This window comes from Cuculus canorus, chromosome 3 (genome assembly GCF_017976375.1).
Source record: "Cuculus canorus isolate bCucCan1 chromosome 3, bCucCan1.pri, whole genome shotgun sequence".
Classification (NCBI taxonomy): domain Eukaryota; kingdom Metazoa; phylum Chordata; class Aves; order Cuculiformes; family Cuculidae; genus Cuculus; species Cuculus canorus.
The window spans coordinates 88,855,026-88,871,562 of NC_071403.1; the positions used below are offsets into that span (position 1 = coordinate 88,855,026).

Consider the following 16,537-nt stretch of genomic DNA (forward strand, 5'->3'; position numbering starts at 1 on the left):
GGTTTAACAGAGCTTTTACAGGATATTTAAGAATATTAGAAGTTAACATGATTCAAAGGTTAAAGATTTATTTTGGTTCACAAGTTCTTTGTATGGCAGGGAAAAGGAGCAACGAAGAAAGAAATGGTGAAAGCACTACTGGGATTAGAAAGTCCTATTGTATTACTTCTTTCTAGTAAACATCTGACTATTGCTCTCTCCAAATACAGATAGGCTGCTCAGAAGCAGTATTCTAAAACTATAGGCAGGAAGCCCTGCTGACTAAATAGCAGAGAGGATTACAGAAGGGAATAAAAGGTGATACTCTTTGTGCTTAGAGCTTCTTGGAAAAAAAAGAAGGAATAAGTTTGCTTTTAATATGTGTAATACTCTGCTTTCCTCTAATGATAGCCTATTTAATTAGAAAAGCATTTTTATGTCAGCATGCAGTATCTTTGTATATTGCATGCTGTTATTATTTAGTAATAACTAATATTTCTTTTCATATAATAAACATCTTATTATATTATATTAGTAAATTATATTATGTTTATAAATGGCTTTATTAAATATAAAGGGCTTCAGGTGATGCCGTTTCGTATTTGGGCTGTATATAAGCATGACTGTGAATATAGTTAATGTGATATTATCACTGACACTTCATATATGGTTAAACTCAAATCTTTTCCTTTTTAAGTCCAGTAGGATAGTACTTACTCAACTGTCCTATTATTTTTCTAGGAAACAATGCCTCCACCATCACACACTGCATTTTCTGGCCATCATTTACCATTTGTGGGTTTCACATATACAAGTAGCTGGTAAGTTACATGTTCCAGAATTGTCTGTAAGATATATAATAAGTTTCTGTCTCTGAAACCAACTGCAAACAGATACCAAAGAATGTGTTTTATTGAGAAATTACAAGGCCATAATCTAAAATGCTGTCTGTACAAAAGAATGAGCTCTTTGCAGGTAGAATTAAATTTAATTTAAAGGTCAGAACCTGTCTTCATAACAGTTTTCTTAAGAAAAGTGATTTTCAGCCAATGTATGAAGTTAACTTTATATGACAAGTTAAGACCAGATATGTGGATCCAGAGAGAACTTATCTTGTTAGACTTTAAAAATATTTTTATTTCTATGTCCTCTGACACTTTTGTATGTCTGAATGAAATTGTTTGTTAAAAATTACTGTTATTGATACTTGTTACTGATATTGCGTTTGTCATGTTCATCTCTACTGCTAAATTAAACAGTAAACAGGAAGTCTGTCTGTGCTCTTTGGTCATGTATGAAAATAAAGAATGTTTACAGCAATGAGAAAACAGGCCAAAGTTTCTGCAAATGCATATGCTTAGTGATGGTTGTGTGGCACGTCCTGTAGACTTTATAAGGCCTATTTCCCTAAGTATGTGAACATGAGTATCTACTGAATCAGGGTCACATCATTTCTTACATGTACATGCCCTAGTTGTCATGTAGTAATTTGACAACATTTGTTGTGATTGTTGTCATTGACGTATTTGGGAAACTTGTTAATGATATTAAAATAAACTGTTATTGTAATATTACTAACTATCTAGATTGTTGTTTTTCACTATCAGGCTAATGTAGACTGTCGATAATGATAATTTTTAGTCAGAAGCTCATTCACTTTTATGTAACAAAAATACATTGAAGAGATCAGTCATGCTACATAAAAATGAATTCAATTTTCAATGACCACATGCTAACAATTTATTATTTGACTATGTAATAAATCACATATTAATTTAAACAAGTATTTGTTGGTTGATACAATTTTTAAAAAATATATTAAACACAGCTTGTTGTAAATACTGTTCAATTTTTCCCCCCAGTGTGCTTTCAGACCGTAGCTGTCTGAGACTGACAGCTGGACCACCCTCGATGGATCTTGATGCCAGCATTCAAAGAACATTGGAGGACAGTTTAGCAACAGAAGCTTATGAGAGGAGAATAAGACGTCTAGAACAGGAAAAGCTTGAACTTAGTAGAAAACTACAAGGTATACTTATTAAATAGAAAAAAATCATTCAATCACTTTTTTGTCTTAGATTAGCTTGCAGCTTTATAAGGTATGGTTTATACTGTGGAAAAAAAATGTACTTCCTGGAATACTTTCCAGCAAAAAAGAATTCTCTTCATTATTTCCATTGATAAATTAAAATTTTGTTACTCTTGAAACATCTTATAACATGCTAACTTTGTTTGCACTGTGTCGTGGTTACTGTGGCATAAAGATTTCATTCTTAAAACATCTAAGAACTTATGAAAGTTACTGAAAAACTGGCACTTAGTAGCTGGAAATGATAAATCATAATCCTCCATGGAGGTGCTTTTTGGCTTTTCTTAATTTATCAGTGAAATCTTTCTGTCCTTCTCAGTTGTCGGGTGTGTAATTTTGTTGCTTTATTTTCTATCTTTTTCTAGAGTCCACCCAGACAGTCCAGGCTCTGCAGTATTCAACAGTGGATGGCCCAATAACAGCAAACAAAGATTTAGAAATTAAAAGTTTGAAAGAAGAAATTGAAAAGTTGAAGAAACAGGTAACAGGTATGTTATAAATATTTATGTAAGAACTATAACAGGAAACAATATTTTGACAAGATTTTTTTTCTCATAATGTAATACTAGTTTTACTTTGCTTTCTGAAAGAGTCTTCCAGTCTGTTTTTACTCCTCGTTTTACCCTTCACTCTTCATTGGTAGCTCAATATTTTCTACAAATTCAATGTAATATTCAGCACTTCAGCAATTCGAGTTGAAACAGAGAAGGAAAATTTCAGTCACTTCTGCTGTTATTATTAGTGGTAAAGTTCCACAGGGTTTAGATTGTGGTGTTAGGAATTTATGTGGATGTACCTGAGGCTCTCTGAAACTGTGACCAATTTCCTTAGTACGACCTTTTTATTCCTTCCCTCTTTTTCTTCTGTCCTGCATTTCGTACTGCAAGACCATATGGAACACTTGCTTGGTTATTTTTGGCAGCATCAAAAGTCACTGCAGTCCATTCAGAAGTAGCATACCACAGCTTAACTTGCTTTGTTCATGTTTGCATTCTGGTGTGCAGGTACATAGGTGTTAAAATGGAAGGAAGGAATGTAGGTGGTGTTTCTTGTTGAGTAGATATGAAGAGTGAGGCTTTTAGCCCAGCAGCATTAATAATCTTAAAAATATTTGATGGAAGCATGATTTGTTATGATTTAAGCATCAGTTGATGTTTTTCATTATCTCATTATCTCATTTTCTGTTGCATTTTCTTTGGAAGTATCAAATTTGTGAGATGTGATCACAATTTTGGTTGTACTTTCTTTGAAACCACAAAAGTTTATAGTGTGCTGTTGCTTAGTGCACTGTAAGTGGATGTAAACTAACAGCTAGTTCCAACTGGAGATGTGTTTTTCTGAATATTTTCTTGGAACGGTACTTTAAAAGTGTGGGCTATATGGGAGATAGGCTGTGTCAATAAAACTACAGTGATTCTGAGTTTTAAAAGTTGCAGGGAGTAGCGAAGGGTGTTTTCTGTGAGAGAAGATATAATGGACTATAAGGCTGCAGTTCCATAAGTCCTGCTCACAGCTGTGTGGCCGCTGCTCTCTCTGTGTGCATGCCCTGGACCCTTGAGTTTAATTCATTTAGTTGAACAAGGAAGGAACTATCTAGATATAGAGAATTTAATAAACTCATTATCTGATAAATCAGCACAAGGTAGGCAGTAGGAGTATATGAGGAAAGGGAGATGGGGTGGGGGAGAACCTCCGCTCAGCTCTGCTGTCAGTGTTCATTTCTTACAAAACTGAACATCTATTTCTCTTCCATTTAATTCCTTTGCTTCTGAGAGTACATGAGGATTTTATAACTAAAAATTTGGCTGTACTTCAGGTTTGGAAACTGTTTCTGAAATCTGTGCAGATAAAGAGCTGAACTTCTTTAATGTCATACTGCCTTTCTTTAGAACTCCCAAATTAGTGGAAAAGTGAAGATCTACAGTGTTCTGTGTCTTTACAGAGGCTACTGGAGACATTTAGGGAAAGATTCAAAGAAATTCGGTATATCCAAATCCATCTTTTTCCAGTCTTACTCTCCTAGATCTGGCAATTTATGTTTAAAGAACTTCCAGAGGGAGGGCTTCTATTGCACCACTATGTTGAATACATATGTTAGTGAACCAGTTTGGTGGCTGTTTAGCTAATAATCTTCTTAGCCTACTTTAAAGGCTAGCTACTAATACTAGTGTTCAGTATTCTTGATTTGATGCTCTGAATTAAGTTAAAGGGGATTTTCTCTCTTAGTGACTCAAAGCATAGGACTTAAGCTATTTTGCTCCTTAACAGTTTCCTTAAAATAGGATCTTGAGAGCAAGAAACATCTTCAAAGAGAAAGAAAGGAAGTACAGCAAGATTGATAGAGGCTGTTAGGTGTCAGGACCAGAACAATAGAAACGGGAAAGACAAATCTGATTCCCCTTGTCAATTGTAATAGTCAGATGCCTGCGTTTTATGTGAGAGAAAAATCAGATGTAAGTACCAATGTGTGGATCTGCATTATATGTCCATATCTTACCTGTGACAAGGGGGAAAAAAAGCAGCAAGAAAGGTTGGAGGAAACTACAAAAAAGATTTGTTCTGATTAGTATTTGTGAAAAGACTTCATTTGTTTCCTGGAAGTGTCAGGAATGCCAGCAGCAACACCTACAGCAAGAATAACTTGAACTCAACTTCTGGACATTTTTGGAATGTTTAGACTCTGTTGCTCCATTATGAGGCCGAAGCACTGTGTATGAAGTGCAGACTGCAGCACATAGATTTTATGCTGCTGAAATTGGGTTGTCTGTAAAAAATCTCTGTTATAGATAAACAGTTGGACTGCTGCTCTGATATGATGCTGCAGTTTTGCACCATACCATAAGTATTATTTTGGGGTGTGAACATGGCTTAACTAGCTCAGGGAGATCACCCTGGTTTGAGTGATGGTATGTGTCATGTGACCCTGTGTCAGAACAAAGGTTTGTGTGAAGCACTGCATGCACTGCTATAATGAAGAAAAAGACACCACCATCAGAAACCTCTGTTCTGCAGCAATCTCAGCTCTAGTTTTGGCTCTTTGAGACCACTGAAAATCCAAGTCTACAAGAAAGCTTTTGAATGGGACCAGTTCTCATAGCGAAGCATCAGCATCAGCTTTAAATTATATTTTATTTTTGACTATTAGCTGAAACTTAAATTTTAGTTCATTGCTGAAGGTTCTCTCTGTTTGGTCATGAAAAAAAAAAAAAGAGGTCTGGAAACTTTTCCCAACACAACTGGTATCCCTTTTCGTATTTTAAAAGAAGTCAGTTCATGTTGAGAAGGTTTTCCCTTGAGTATCCATTAAGAACTTTCTGCTTCATGCTACATGTACATTTATATATTTATTCCTAGACACAATACGTCCTTTTGTTTTTTGAGTTGGAAAGGAATAACGTGATCAAATGAGGAAGATGTAGAGTTGTCTAATCCACCCTCAGTCACCACATAACTTCCCCAGTATATACTTGAATGCCTTCTCTGGTCCAGTCAATACAGCCATTGGTTAGAGGACGCTCATTTGTGCTGTGAGTTGTAACTAATACTAGATAAATTGATAAAATTGGGAAAAGAGAATGTTGTATTTTGCTTGATTTTTATGGTTTTTTTGTGAGATAAATTTTAAAACTAAATTAATGACAGAATACAGGCAGAAACCAAATTATATTCAAGTCTGAATACTTCCCAATTCAGGGGAACTGGTTCCAGGTTTTCTGGGTGGCCTTTAGTATATCTAAATTTCCAAATTGAGTTCTGATTAACTTTAAAGAAGGTTCAGTTCAGGTGAACTAGAGCTGAATTTTATGCTTTGGGATCATCTCTTGGGCAATTAAATGTAGTGTAATAATATCCTACAGTGAATGGCTGCATATATTAGTGTGATTAGACGGAAAATCACCATTGACTACATATATGTCACAACTAGCTTTTGGTTATATTCTTTAACCTGTTTTGCTGCCTCTTCTGAAGCTGTAAGAGTAAACACCTACTGAAAAAGATAATGAAAAATTAACAAGAAATTGTGTTAAATTCAGGAATGTCACCAGTGGAGCCTTAGAAAAATACATTTTTCTTGTCTATCTAGTTTTCCAGGAAATGACAAGCTAGCATATGCTTTTAATTTTTGAGGTCAAAGTTATAATTTTTATTTGTTAAGTTACAGAGGAGACAACTTTGAGGAATCTTTAATATTGCCAAGTATGTAAAGAGCAGCAATGGAAGAAGAGCTGTGAAACAAAGTAGTTCATGCACAGAAGAGAAGTTTCTCTTGGCTCAGCAGAGTCATATATAAACTTACGTTTTGCCTGGTGTCTTCAGAGTGGACTACATAAGAGACGCAGTTAATAATTTCTGGCTTTGAGCTACATTCCTTTTTTGAATGTATTCTTTTAAATTTTTGAACAAGAGTCAGTGAATTAAAACAATAGTGAATATTTGTCTGGTATTCATTTGCTTATAAAATTCTTGTGTTTCAGACACTACACGTCATAGAAATGTATATGTTTTTATGTTTGTGTTCTCCAAGACCCAGTCTCATTAGGTTGTATTTACGAAAATGGAAAAGGCTCTTATTAAGAGTATAGATGGCTTCATGTTTTGTGGGTAAATATATATGGTCTGAAGACCTGCCACAACTGGTAAAATGTCAAGTGATTTCATAGAACGTGGTGTTAACATAATTTCATATATACCTTGCTTTAAATTCGTGTTTTTAATTGAAGGACTAAGAGGAGAAAAAAAAATATCTAGCTAGAAAATTTTCAGTTGTCATATTTTGTGGATTTCAGCTTTTCATGTTGTAGCATTTGAGCGTATTAATATATTATTTTGCTGTAGCTTAGAAATGTACTTTCATTATGTAACTGATGGTGTGAAACTGACTGTAATAGTTCTCCTGTATTTATAGTACTAATAAAGTAGATCAAATAAACACAAGTGGTTTTCACACTAGAAATAAGGAAAGTAATCTGAAGTTAATTTTAAGTGTATCAACAGGAGAAAGCTTGACAGCTCTTGAGTGGCGTGTTGCTTTTACTCTTACTTCTTGGGGGAGCTTGGGGGGAAGAGGAGACTGTTTATAATTACAGTATAATAAAAGATGCATTATACATTATGTCACAGTGCAAAGAATTAAAAATATGTAGGTCATGTTAAACCATACTTTACGGAATGATGGATGGTGCATGATTATTAAATAAGAAAAGACAAATTGTTACCATTTTCTGTATTTTTTTTCAGTAAGCTGTGACCTTTTGTTCTGTAGTTTTAAAAGCAGATAGTAGCAGTTGGAAAAACCTAGTCTCTATTCTAAACAAGATAAGAGTTGCATTATTTTATGGTTAAATGGAAACGAGAACAAATAATGGAGGGACTACAAGCAGCTTGTCTACGCTATTCTAGAATAATGATTTTTTCCTTAACATATTTAGAGGTCTGCTGCTTTTTCTAGATTCTGATCAGCTAGAACAGCAACTTGAGGAGGCCAGCTCTGCCAAGCGGGAGTTGGATGATGCTTCCAGGCAAATAAAGGCTTTTGAGAAACAGGTCAGAACGCTGAAGCAAGAGAGAGAAGATCTTAATAAGGTAAAAGCATATTGTCAGCAATTCTTTTAAGCCCTAGAGACATGTTTTTGTTCATTTTGCTTGAAATATCTTTCAGGTATAAAATTAATAAGCAGACAACAAACGTGTAGTGTGACCTACTTTGATTTCTGCTTCTTTTTTGAAGACAAAGACATTATTTAACATCTTGTATGTATGACTGCAGAGTGGTCATTGGTGACTGCTTCTAGATAGTGAACAACCCCATGATACAAATTACATAGTGGCTGCAGAGCGGGCTTTACGGGTTCAGATTAAGGTGACAATCGGAGACAACTAATTTACTCTGAACTATGGGCGAGACAGTAGCAGAGGGAAAAATGTTAAGAATGCAATATTAGGGCTGTGTCACAGAAGTGTTTCCAGAAGAGAGATGTGAAAACTGTGAAGATTGAAAAGTAATACACTGTAGTAAATAGCTACAGTTAAAGAATACTGGGGTTTATTTCTTCTTTTTTGTATCCCTGATTACTTGTTTTCTTATTTATAACATACTGCCTTTCATGTCTCTTTTTTTGTATTTAAGATTATCTCAACTTGAAAATGCAATCAGGCGTGAAATACATTAGCCTTTTTCTCGTGATGATTATATTGGAGCAGTGTTTTAGTGTCTGCACTCAGTGTTGATGTAGCAGCTGTATTTAACACTGTTTCTTTTAAATCTTTAGGCTCATAAAACCTTGAAATCTGCCAGTTTGTCCAAGAAAGACCATCTCTCTTCTAAAACAACTTGTAGTGATTAGGACTTCTTTTTAACAACCCTAGATAACACTTGTACCTTTGTATAGATGTCAGTAGTGCCAAATACGAATTCTTCCTGCCACACTTCTTTTCATCCTCAGACCCACTTTTCCTTGCTTCTTTGTTCTGCTTCTGTTTGACTGAATGTCTTTGAATTGTTTAAACTGTTGCGGTCCCTCATTCATAGAGTATTAAGACAGGTATGGGACACAGCAAGCTTTGTGAAGGTATTGTTGCTGCGTTATTGCAGCACTAGTGTGTTATTTTACATGGGTTCTTTTAAAAGAATAATTATCATATATTGCTGTTAATCACTGCAGCGTTTTGTTATCTGAAACTTTGTAATATATGATATTATGGTACAGTGTGTGGAAATTGTATTTGCCATTTCAGGTCCATTTTCAAAAGCTTCTATTTGCATACAACAGGTTTTTTTCCATTCAGTTAATGCAAAACGTTTTTTAACCATTTAGCAGTTGAGATAAGTATTATTCTTTTATTCATTTAAGTACTTCTTGAAAAACTATGCTAATGACATTTTTAATTAAGAAAGCAAGGTATTTTTATATTTTAATGCAACTGCTTGAAAGCCTTTGTGTTGAATCTATAGTAATGGAGTAAATTCTGACTTGGTTTCCATTTATATGTTCTTACAAACTTTAGTAGTGTAAAACTTGGCCTCTTGCCTTATTTATAGAGGCATGCAATCTTTATTGTAGATGCATTCATGAAAATAAATTAATATGTAGTTTCTGTTCACTCTGGCGAAGGTGTTAGATGTGCATCCGAAGACAGAATTGGCTTTGCAGCTTTGTAGGTTTATTACTTAATTCTTTATCTTAAACTGTAGGAACTGGCAGAGTCTAGTGACAGATTAAAAACCCAAGCCAAAGAGCTGAAAGATGCACACAGCCAGCGGAAATTGGCAATGCAGGAGTTCTCAGAGATGAACGACCGGCTGACAGACTTGCACTCTCAAAAACAAAAGCTTGCCCGCCAGCTCCGAGATAAGGAGGAAGAAATGGAAATGGTGATGCAAAAAGTAGAAAGTTTAAGGCAAGAGTTACGCAGAACAGAGAGACTTAAAAAAGAAGTAAGTGGTGAGAAGACTGTTTAGAATTATGAAATAGTAGTTCTATATAAGGTTTTCTGATAAAGTTTTATTTGTTATCTTTTAAATCTTGATTGTTGTGTTAAACAGTACGGATTTTGTTTTCTAAAAATTTGAAGCGTACAGTTTAGTGCTGAAGATTTATATTGAAAACCATCAATAGATTTTGAAAAAAAAGTAAGAATCCTACCTATTAAAAATCCGTCTACTTTTGTAGCTGGAAGTCCAGGCTGAAGCTGCAGCTGCTGAGGCATCCAAAGACAGGAAATTGCGAGAGAGGAGTGAACAGTACTCTAAACAGTTGGAAAGCGAAGTGGAAGGGCTGAAGGTTAGTCTTTTTTTGAAATTAACACCTGCAGACTTACTAGTCAGATAAGACTTGAAACTGATTGCTTTCAGATGTAGGACAAAAGGGTATTGTCAGTTCATCACTTTAGTTGATGCTGACTGTTAATGCATGCATCTCATTATTGTTCAGTGTGTTCACTGCTTACTGAAGTATTTCTTAATGCTTGATGATTTCTTATCAAATAACTTTGATTATTTCTTTGTTTAACTCTAGCTGTTAAAAGCATTTCTTTAGTTTAGGATGGTTGACTGTTTGAAGATAAACCTGCAGCTTGTGCAGGTTTCTGTGTAGGTGTTTTGTGTACTAAAAGAGAGTTTCCTCCACAATAAATGTCAACTGATTTAACTGTAAAAGAGAAGTTCTAGCTGAGTTCTGCCTCTCAGCCGTAAGGTTTTGCACACGAGCAGCATTGAGCGTGAGGGATTTGTTTATACTAATGAGATTGCTCACACATTTACATGGTTTTAGAAGCAGAATTTAAGCAAGCTAAGAATTCTAGCTGTTATCTTATTCTGTGATTTAGCATTTTATACAGTTCTCTGAAGAAAATAGACTTTCTCAAAAAATGAACGAGAAAGTTTTTTCCACATGAAGATTGCTGTTCATTTATAGCAAAATCCTGTTCCCAATGTTTTGTCCAGTACGATAGTTCTAAACATTTTCTGCAAAATGTCAGATTAGGCCTGTTCTGATCTTAATTTACCTGCATAACAGGTTTTTTTAAATTAGAATTCTGTGAGACAGAATTAAGTCACTGCACAGAAAATTCTGTGTTTTCTGGTAAACATTCTTTTATTTTGCCTTCATTTGTTAAATGAAAATAAGGAAATACATTCAATATGAAATTTGGATTTATAAAGCTTCTGCTGAATCTAGATTGTTATCTGAAAACTAAGAAGTGTTTCTTCTGCTTTCATGAAAGCACCATTTTTTGCACCATCAGCAAAGAATTTGCATGACAGTTCAAGAGGCAAGAGGAATTTATTGGAGATGTATTGAGAATAGGTATTATACTGATTTATAACAAAAGGTCAAGTTTATTAGAAGAGGAAAGGGGACTCTAGCTTTCTCAGTAATATTTTACAATAGAGTAAGCACAGCTCTGGTCACGTGGAGTAGTTGTGATACATTCAATAGAAGCTCTACATGATTCCTTACTTAAGTTCAGGAGGCTATCATAGAGAAAAGGTCAATATTTAGATATAAATGGAATGTTTCTCCAACTGAGGAGAACAGAAAAGCCCATAAATGGTGGCAGGTTAAGTGTATACTCAATGCTGAGGGCTCAATAGAGACTTTAGAGAGCACTTTGAAAAGGATGCTCACGGTAATTGTTGGAAGTTCTTCAATTCAAAAGCAGAAAGCCACCTTAAGGAGGCTTATGGCGCTGCTTGCTGGCAAGAATGACGAAGGTACTCTGAGTTGTTAAAACTGTAGCAGAAACAATCAATGAATGTTTCTGATGTCTGTCAGACTTCAGTTGTGAAGTCACATGGAGATGTGGAGTAGTGGCCTCACCAGGAGGGTTGTGAAGGAACTTGGGTGAGAGGTACGAGAACTGCTGGCCACCCTCTTCTTCCAGACAGCCCACTGTGCCACTGTGACTCCTGGGAGAGTCACTGCAGATCCTGGGAACTGCAGAGGAGTGGGTGCAACTTCCTCAGGAAAGGGGTAGAAGCTGAACAAGATCAGTGAGCTCCTGGATGAAGCAGAAGCTATTGGGAAAAAAGGTAGTGTGCCTTCCGTGTAGCCAGGTCCTGCAACACTGGCCTGCTGGGGTTCTGTGAAGTTGTCAATAAGTGTGCAGACAGAGGAGGTCCAGTGGATGTCATGTATTTGGATTTTCAAAAAAAATCAGGCTCAGCGTGGGTCAGCAGTGTACCCTGGCAGCCACCGCCTGAGTTGCATCAAACAGCATCTATCTATCTGCATTATGTGTCAGTTGCACCATTTGTCCACTTGTAACAGGCATGTATGAAAACATCTATTTGGATTTCACTCTTAAATTTGGGCAGGAAGAAACTGAGCAGAAATTGTGTTTGAAGTTTTACGAAATTATGAAGTTAGCAGATAAAGTGAATAGTTTTGGTAGCAACTGCTTACCAAACCCTGCGGTACTACAGAAGAGGGGCACTGATGAAGGAAACGGGACATGCATTTAATACAGTACTTCTTTGCACAGTGGGAAGTTAACTCCTGGAACTTGTTGCTGCAGGTGTTTGTGGTTGTGACAGTATCAGCAGAGCAGATTCATAAAGGGATTAGACTAACTGATGAACAGCAGGTCCCCTGGCTATGCAGAGAGGTATGCTTTAATACCTTTAGTCTAACAGTTGTTGTATTCCAAGGGGAATGGATGTCACAAAAAATGCAGGCCTGGGTGCTGTCCCCGGATAACCACTGGTTTTTAGGGAAGATAGTAAGGCATCTCTCAACATTATTCTTCACAATGAAGCTGAATGTGATGCTGGAGTGGTAGGAGCAGTGCAAACATACTGTATGAGTAAATAAAGAAGTTAATGAATTGGACCACATGTTGGAGTAAGGTACCAAAAGAAACAAGTTAATAGTTGTGAAAAAAAATTCTGATTCTAGTCAAGCTTCCATTAACATTGAAAAATAAAGCTACATATAACAACAGAAGAGGAGGGCTTTACTTTCATCATAGCAATTTTAAAATACCAACAAATCTCTTTCTGCTCTTCACCAGTAGCTAGACATATTTCTTGTTCACTTTTAGGGCAGTTCATAGGTGTGCTGGAAGATGTTACACTTGTGTTTTACTTCAGTAAACTTAGTTATAAAGCCATAGGTTTGTCAACAGCCAAAATTCTGTTTCTGGACTGAATTACACAGCTAGAAAAAGGCAGTTTTTCATGCCAATTTGTACAGCTGATTTATTTTTTGTTTGTTCTTTTGTAAGTTCCTTTTAAGCAAATTTAGACTACATTTTGCATATTAAATGAGTAGGTAGCATATTGAAAATGAAATTTTCAACTCTTCCTACCTAGGCAACAGCAAATTATTAAATTGAGAGGGATAATGTACTAATCCACGTAAGTTATAATTAAAAGGATTGTAAAAAGGAAGACTGCATCTTTCTTAATACGTTGCATTTGGCAAATATTTATACAATAAACATTTGTGGTATAAGCAATACAATCCTAAGTAAGATTCTTCATATTCTTAACCAAGGTAAATTATTATTGTTATCTGCAAAGGGCAAGATACAAGCCTTAAAGCAATACAAAGTATCACTTGTAACAAAAGGCTAAGATCATTAAAGACAAGCCAAAAGTCTTCAAAGATTTTTAGCAGTATGTTCATTTAGGTTTACATTACTTACATAATAAGTTTCGCCATGCCACTTGCTCTATTATTGCAGTATTTAATGACTATTCTTTATTGTTTACATGCGAAACTTGCTGTCTGTTAATGTTGCAATTATGGTATCCATTGTATGCCATATACACGTCAATGCATATAATAATAATAGTTACAACATTGCTGCCAGTTTGGAATATTCAGCTTCATAACTGCCTAACCAAAGAGTTGCTGTGTGGAGGATTTTTTGTTTGGATTTTTGTATGTGTCTGTGTGTCTACAGGAGAGGAAGAGAAAGGGAAGACTTCCAGCAGGAAGACGCATCACATCTGAGTTGCATCATTTTTCCACTTGAAATAAGCATGCATGAAAATATCTATTTGGGATTTGTGCTTACTTAAATGCAAAATATATTCTGTGATTACTATTCTCCTCTAGTTCTGTAAATCGCTGTACAATACCATCCAGCTCACTTCTGCTGCTCTGTCTTATGGTCTTAATAGTATCTTTTCATTGTGGAAAAAAGTGTGAAATACCATCAAACATTTTACAACCCTGATAACCTTTTTATATGCTCCATTGCCATGCTTATTAGGCAATTCAGCACGTTGAGCAGTAAGAAACAAGTTCAGCAGTTAACTGCCTGTGCATGATGGTGTCTTCTTCCTCTGATGTAGCATTCTGCATCCTAGGGGCAGGGTTTTACTCTTAGATCAAAACAGATGGTGATTTTGATGCATTATAGAACATAGAGTAGCAGCATATATCTGGTTTATACATTTAGGGGGTGCTGTGTTATGCTGACTCTTAACTGCAAAGGCCAGATTTCTCATAGAACTTGTCATGATAGAGCTTGAGCTCCTCTGAATGTTCCACAGTGATCTGTAGCTCTTAATGTCTGTTCATACATCAGCAAAAGAAAGTTACCCAAACCCATGTTTAATTAAGGGTAGCTGAGGGGATTTTAATGTGTTCAGAATAGAGGTACAAGGAACAAAATATCATTCGTCCTACTGAAGGTGTGAGACAGAAACCATAAGCAGTTAGGTTTTCCAATTACCTGCACTTTCTCAGAACACAGTGATTTTGTTTACTTTCCTTAGACTACTTTTAAGTACATATTTTTAAAAATAGAAGAAATTCCGAACCAAGTTATGTAAGTATTTACATTAAAAAGTATTTCCATACTTGGATTTCAGTGCATGTCATGCCACTATCTCATTTTCGACCTGATCTCCCTCCTCCTCTGTGTTATGGCAGGACAATGAGTATAATGAGTACAGCATATGGTGCAAATATGTATATGTCCTGAAGCAATGTGTAGACTATTGAAATGCCAGAAGACCTTACTAAGAGAGCTGTGCAGCTGCAAAAAGTGAAGTAATTACTCTTATTGTTTAATGCCTATTTTTCCCATTAATCCACTATGATGTAAACAGTCAGTTTGAGTAGAATAGGTCAGGTTTTCCTCAATTGATACAATCCATATAGTGTTTCTGTAGCTGGATTTTAGCCTTCAGTTAAGCCTCTGCTTGGCTCCATATATCTTTTCCACAAATTATTTGTGCTTTAAAATGTATTGACTGTATATCATACTCCTTATTCTTCATTCCTGAAAGTCGCTGGAGCTTGTTTCTGTCAACCACGTGAGTGGAAACATAAAACCCTAATTCTGTGGTCACTTTCTGGCTGCATGTAAGGGGAGTCAGAATGCAGCCAGACATGTTTAAAGTTATGATCAAATTTTAAATGTCTTGAAAACCATTACTACATTTAAGTCACAAAATTATAAGGAGTACAGTTCAGATTTATGCTCTAAAATTTCCAAAAACATTAAGATGCATACGTTTAACTAAGTGGATGACTGTATTCAACTGTAATCGGATATTCTCTAAACATAGACTTACAAATATTGAGTTGTTATTAAGCATAATTTTCAGCATCCTTGAGTGCTAACTTAGGGATGTTTATTTTAGCAAAAACAGGTTGGTCGCTCACCTGGGGTAAGCAGTATAGAACACCAGCAAGAGATCACTAAGTTAAAGGCAGATCTGGAAAAGAAAAGTATTTTCTATGAAGAAGAATTATCTAAACGTGAAATAATGCATGCTAATGAAGTTAAAAGTCTGAAGAAAGAACTACGGGATGCAGAGAGCCAGCAGCTTGCCCTCAAGAAGGAGATAATGATTTTGAAAGACAAGTTAGAGAAAACCAGAAGGGAAAAGTGAGTATTGTATGGAATATACCTTTATACTCAACATTTCTGTCAAAGTCTCCTAGTATGTTTCCAAGCACACTATCACTTTCTTAACTGTAGTGCAGATAGGTGTATTTTGACTGAGCTAATGCCAGAGTTGAAAATAATCACCTTTAAAAATACAACAGAACAAAAAAATCCACAACCCTGTACTGAAACAGTTAATTTTGCACCACATTTCTTGCACTAGCTCACTATTCCAAGGTACGTAACTTGAGTTCCAGACTTGCAGACTTAACAGCTCGGGGTAAGCTTATGTTGCAATTTAAAACAGGGGTTTTGACATTTTTTTCTGTTTGTTTTTTTCATCTTTTGATGCAAAACTAATGTGTTAGAGGTCACCTATTGCTTACATTTCTGACAGCACAGGAACAGTCTTGTAATGCAGACTAAGGCTAACCCATGCTGGGTTCCATCCAGTGTTAACATCAGCCATCAGACTACTGTAGGTATAAGTTGCTCTATCTCTTCTGACATCGTAATTTGTCAAGAGACCTGTTCTTTTCTCTCTCACATGGTGGAGTTTGTAACTGGCCTTGAGATACTCATCAAAAAAACCAAGGTTTTCTGTCGGATACTGTTAGTAATGATAAATTGAATGTGTTAATTCTCATCATAAAAATTCATAATGTTTTATAGACATTAGCATAAATGCTTCTCTTTACTGCCATATAAGATGGCTTATTAGAAAAACCATGGAAAAATTCCTGCTGAAAACTTAGCCAAACTGTAGTGAGTCCTTAAATATAAGTAATAAGTAAAATAAAGAATTTCTCAAAAATGCTTATGCAAATAGAAGCGGAAGCATTGCTTCTCTAGTAAATTGTTTCTGGCGGGGAAAGTAGATCATACAGTCTTGAATGCAGTGGATTTACTGTTTCTTCCTAGAATATAGTTACTCATAGGCTGGACGTATTAACATGGTAGTTTGCTGTATTGTTCTTGGTTGAGAGGTAAAACTTGCATCAGCAATGCATTTTCATTGTACCATAACATAATGGTCTTACTGACCTTTGATTTATAAATGCACAAGAGGCTATGCTGTCTTGTAATATATATAAAGGTGATACTGTGATACTCCTTTAA

At 35.6% G+C, this 16,537-nt stretch overlaps 1 protein-coding gene across 9 annotated transcripts in view; it reads left to right on the forward strand.

Moving 5' to 3' along the window:
* Positions 1 to 16,537, forward strand: part of CDC42BPA (CDC42 binding protein kinase alpha) — a 199,690-nt gene that overhangs the window by 118,856 nt on the left and 64,297 nt on the right. For all 9 annotated transcript variants that reach the window (XM_054061341.1, XM_054061334.1, XM_054061336.1 and 6 more), the window contains exons 10-16: positions 721 to 800; positions 1,842 to 2,008; positions 2,434 to 2,556; positions 7,518 to 7,651; positions 9,261 to 9,503; positions 9,739 to 9,849; positions 15,171 to 15,418. In XM_054061341.1, the coding sequence (XP_053917316.1) occupies positions 721 to 800; positions 1,842 to 2,008; positions 2,434 to 2,556; positions 7,518 to 7,651; positions 9,261 to 9,503; positions 9,739 to 9,849; positions 15,171 to 15,418 (1,106 nt within the window). The remainder of the gene's footprint in view (positions 1 to 720; positions 801 to 1,841; positions 2,009 to 2,433; positions 2,557 to 7,517; positions 7,652 to 9,260; positions 9,504 to 9,738; positions 9,850 to 15,170; positions 15,419 to 16,537) is intronic.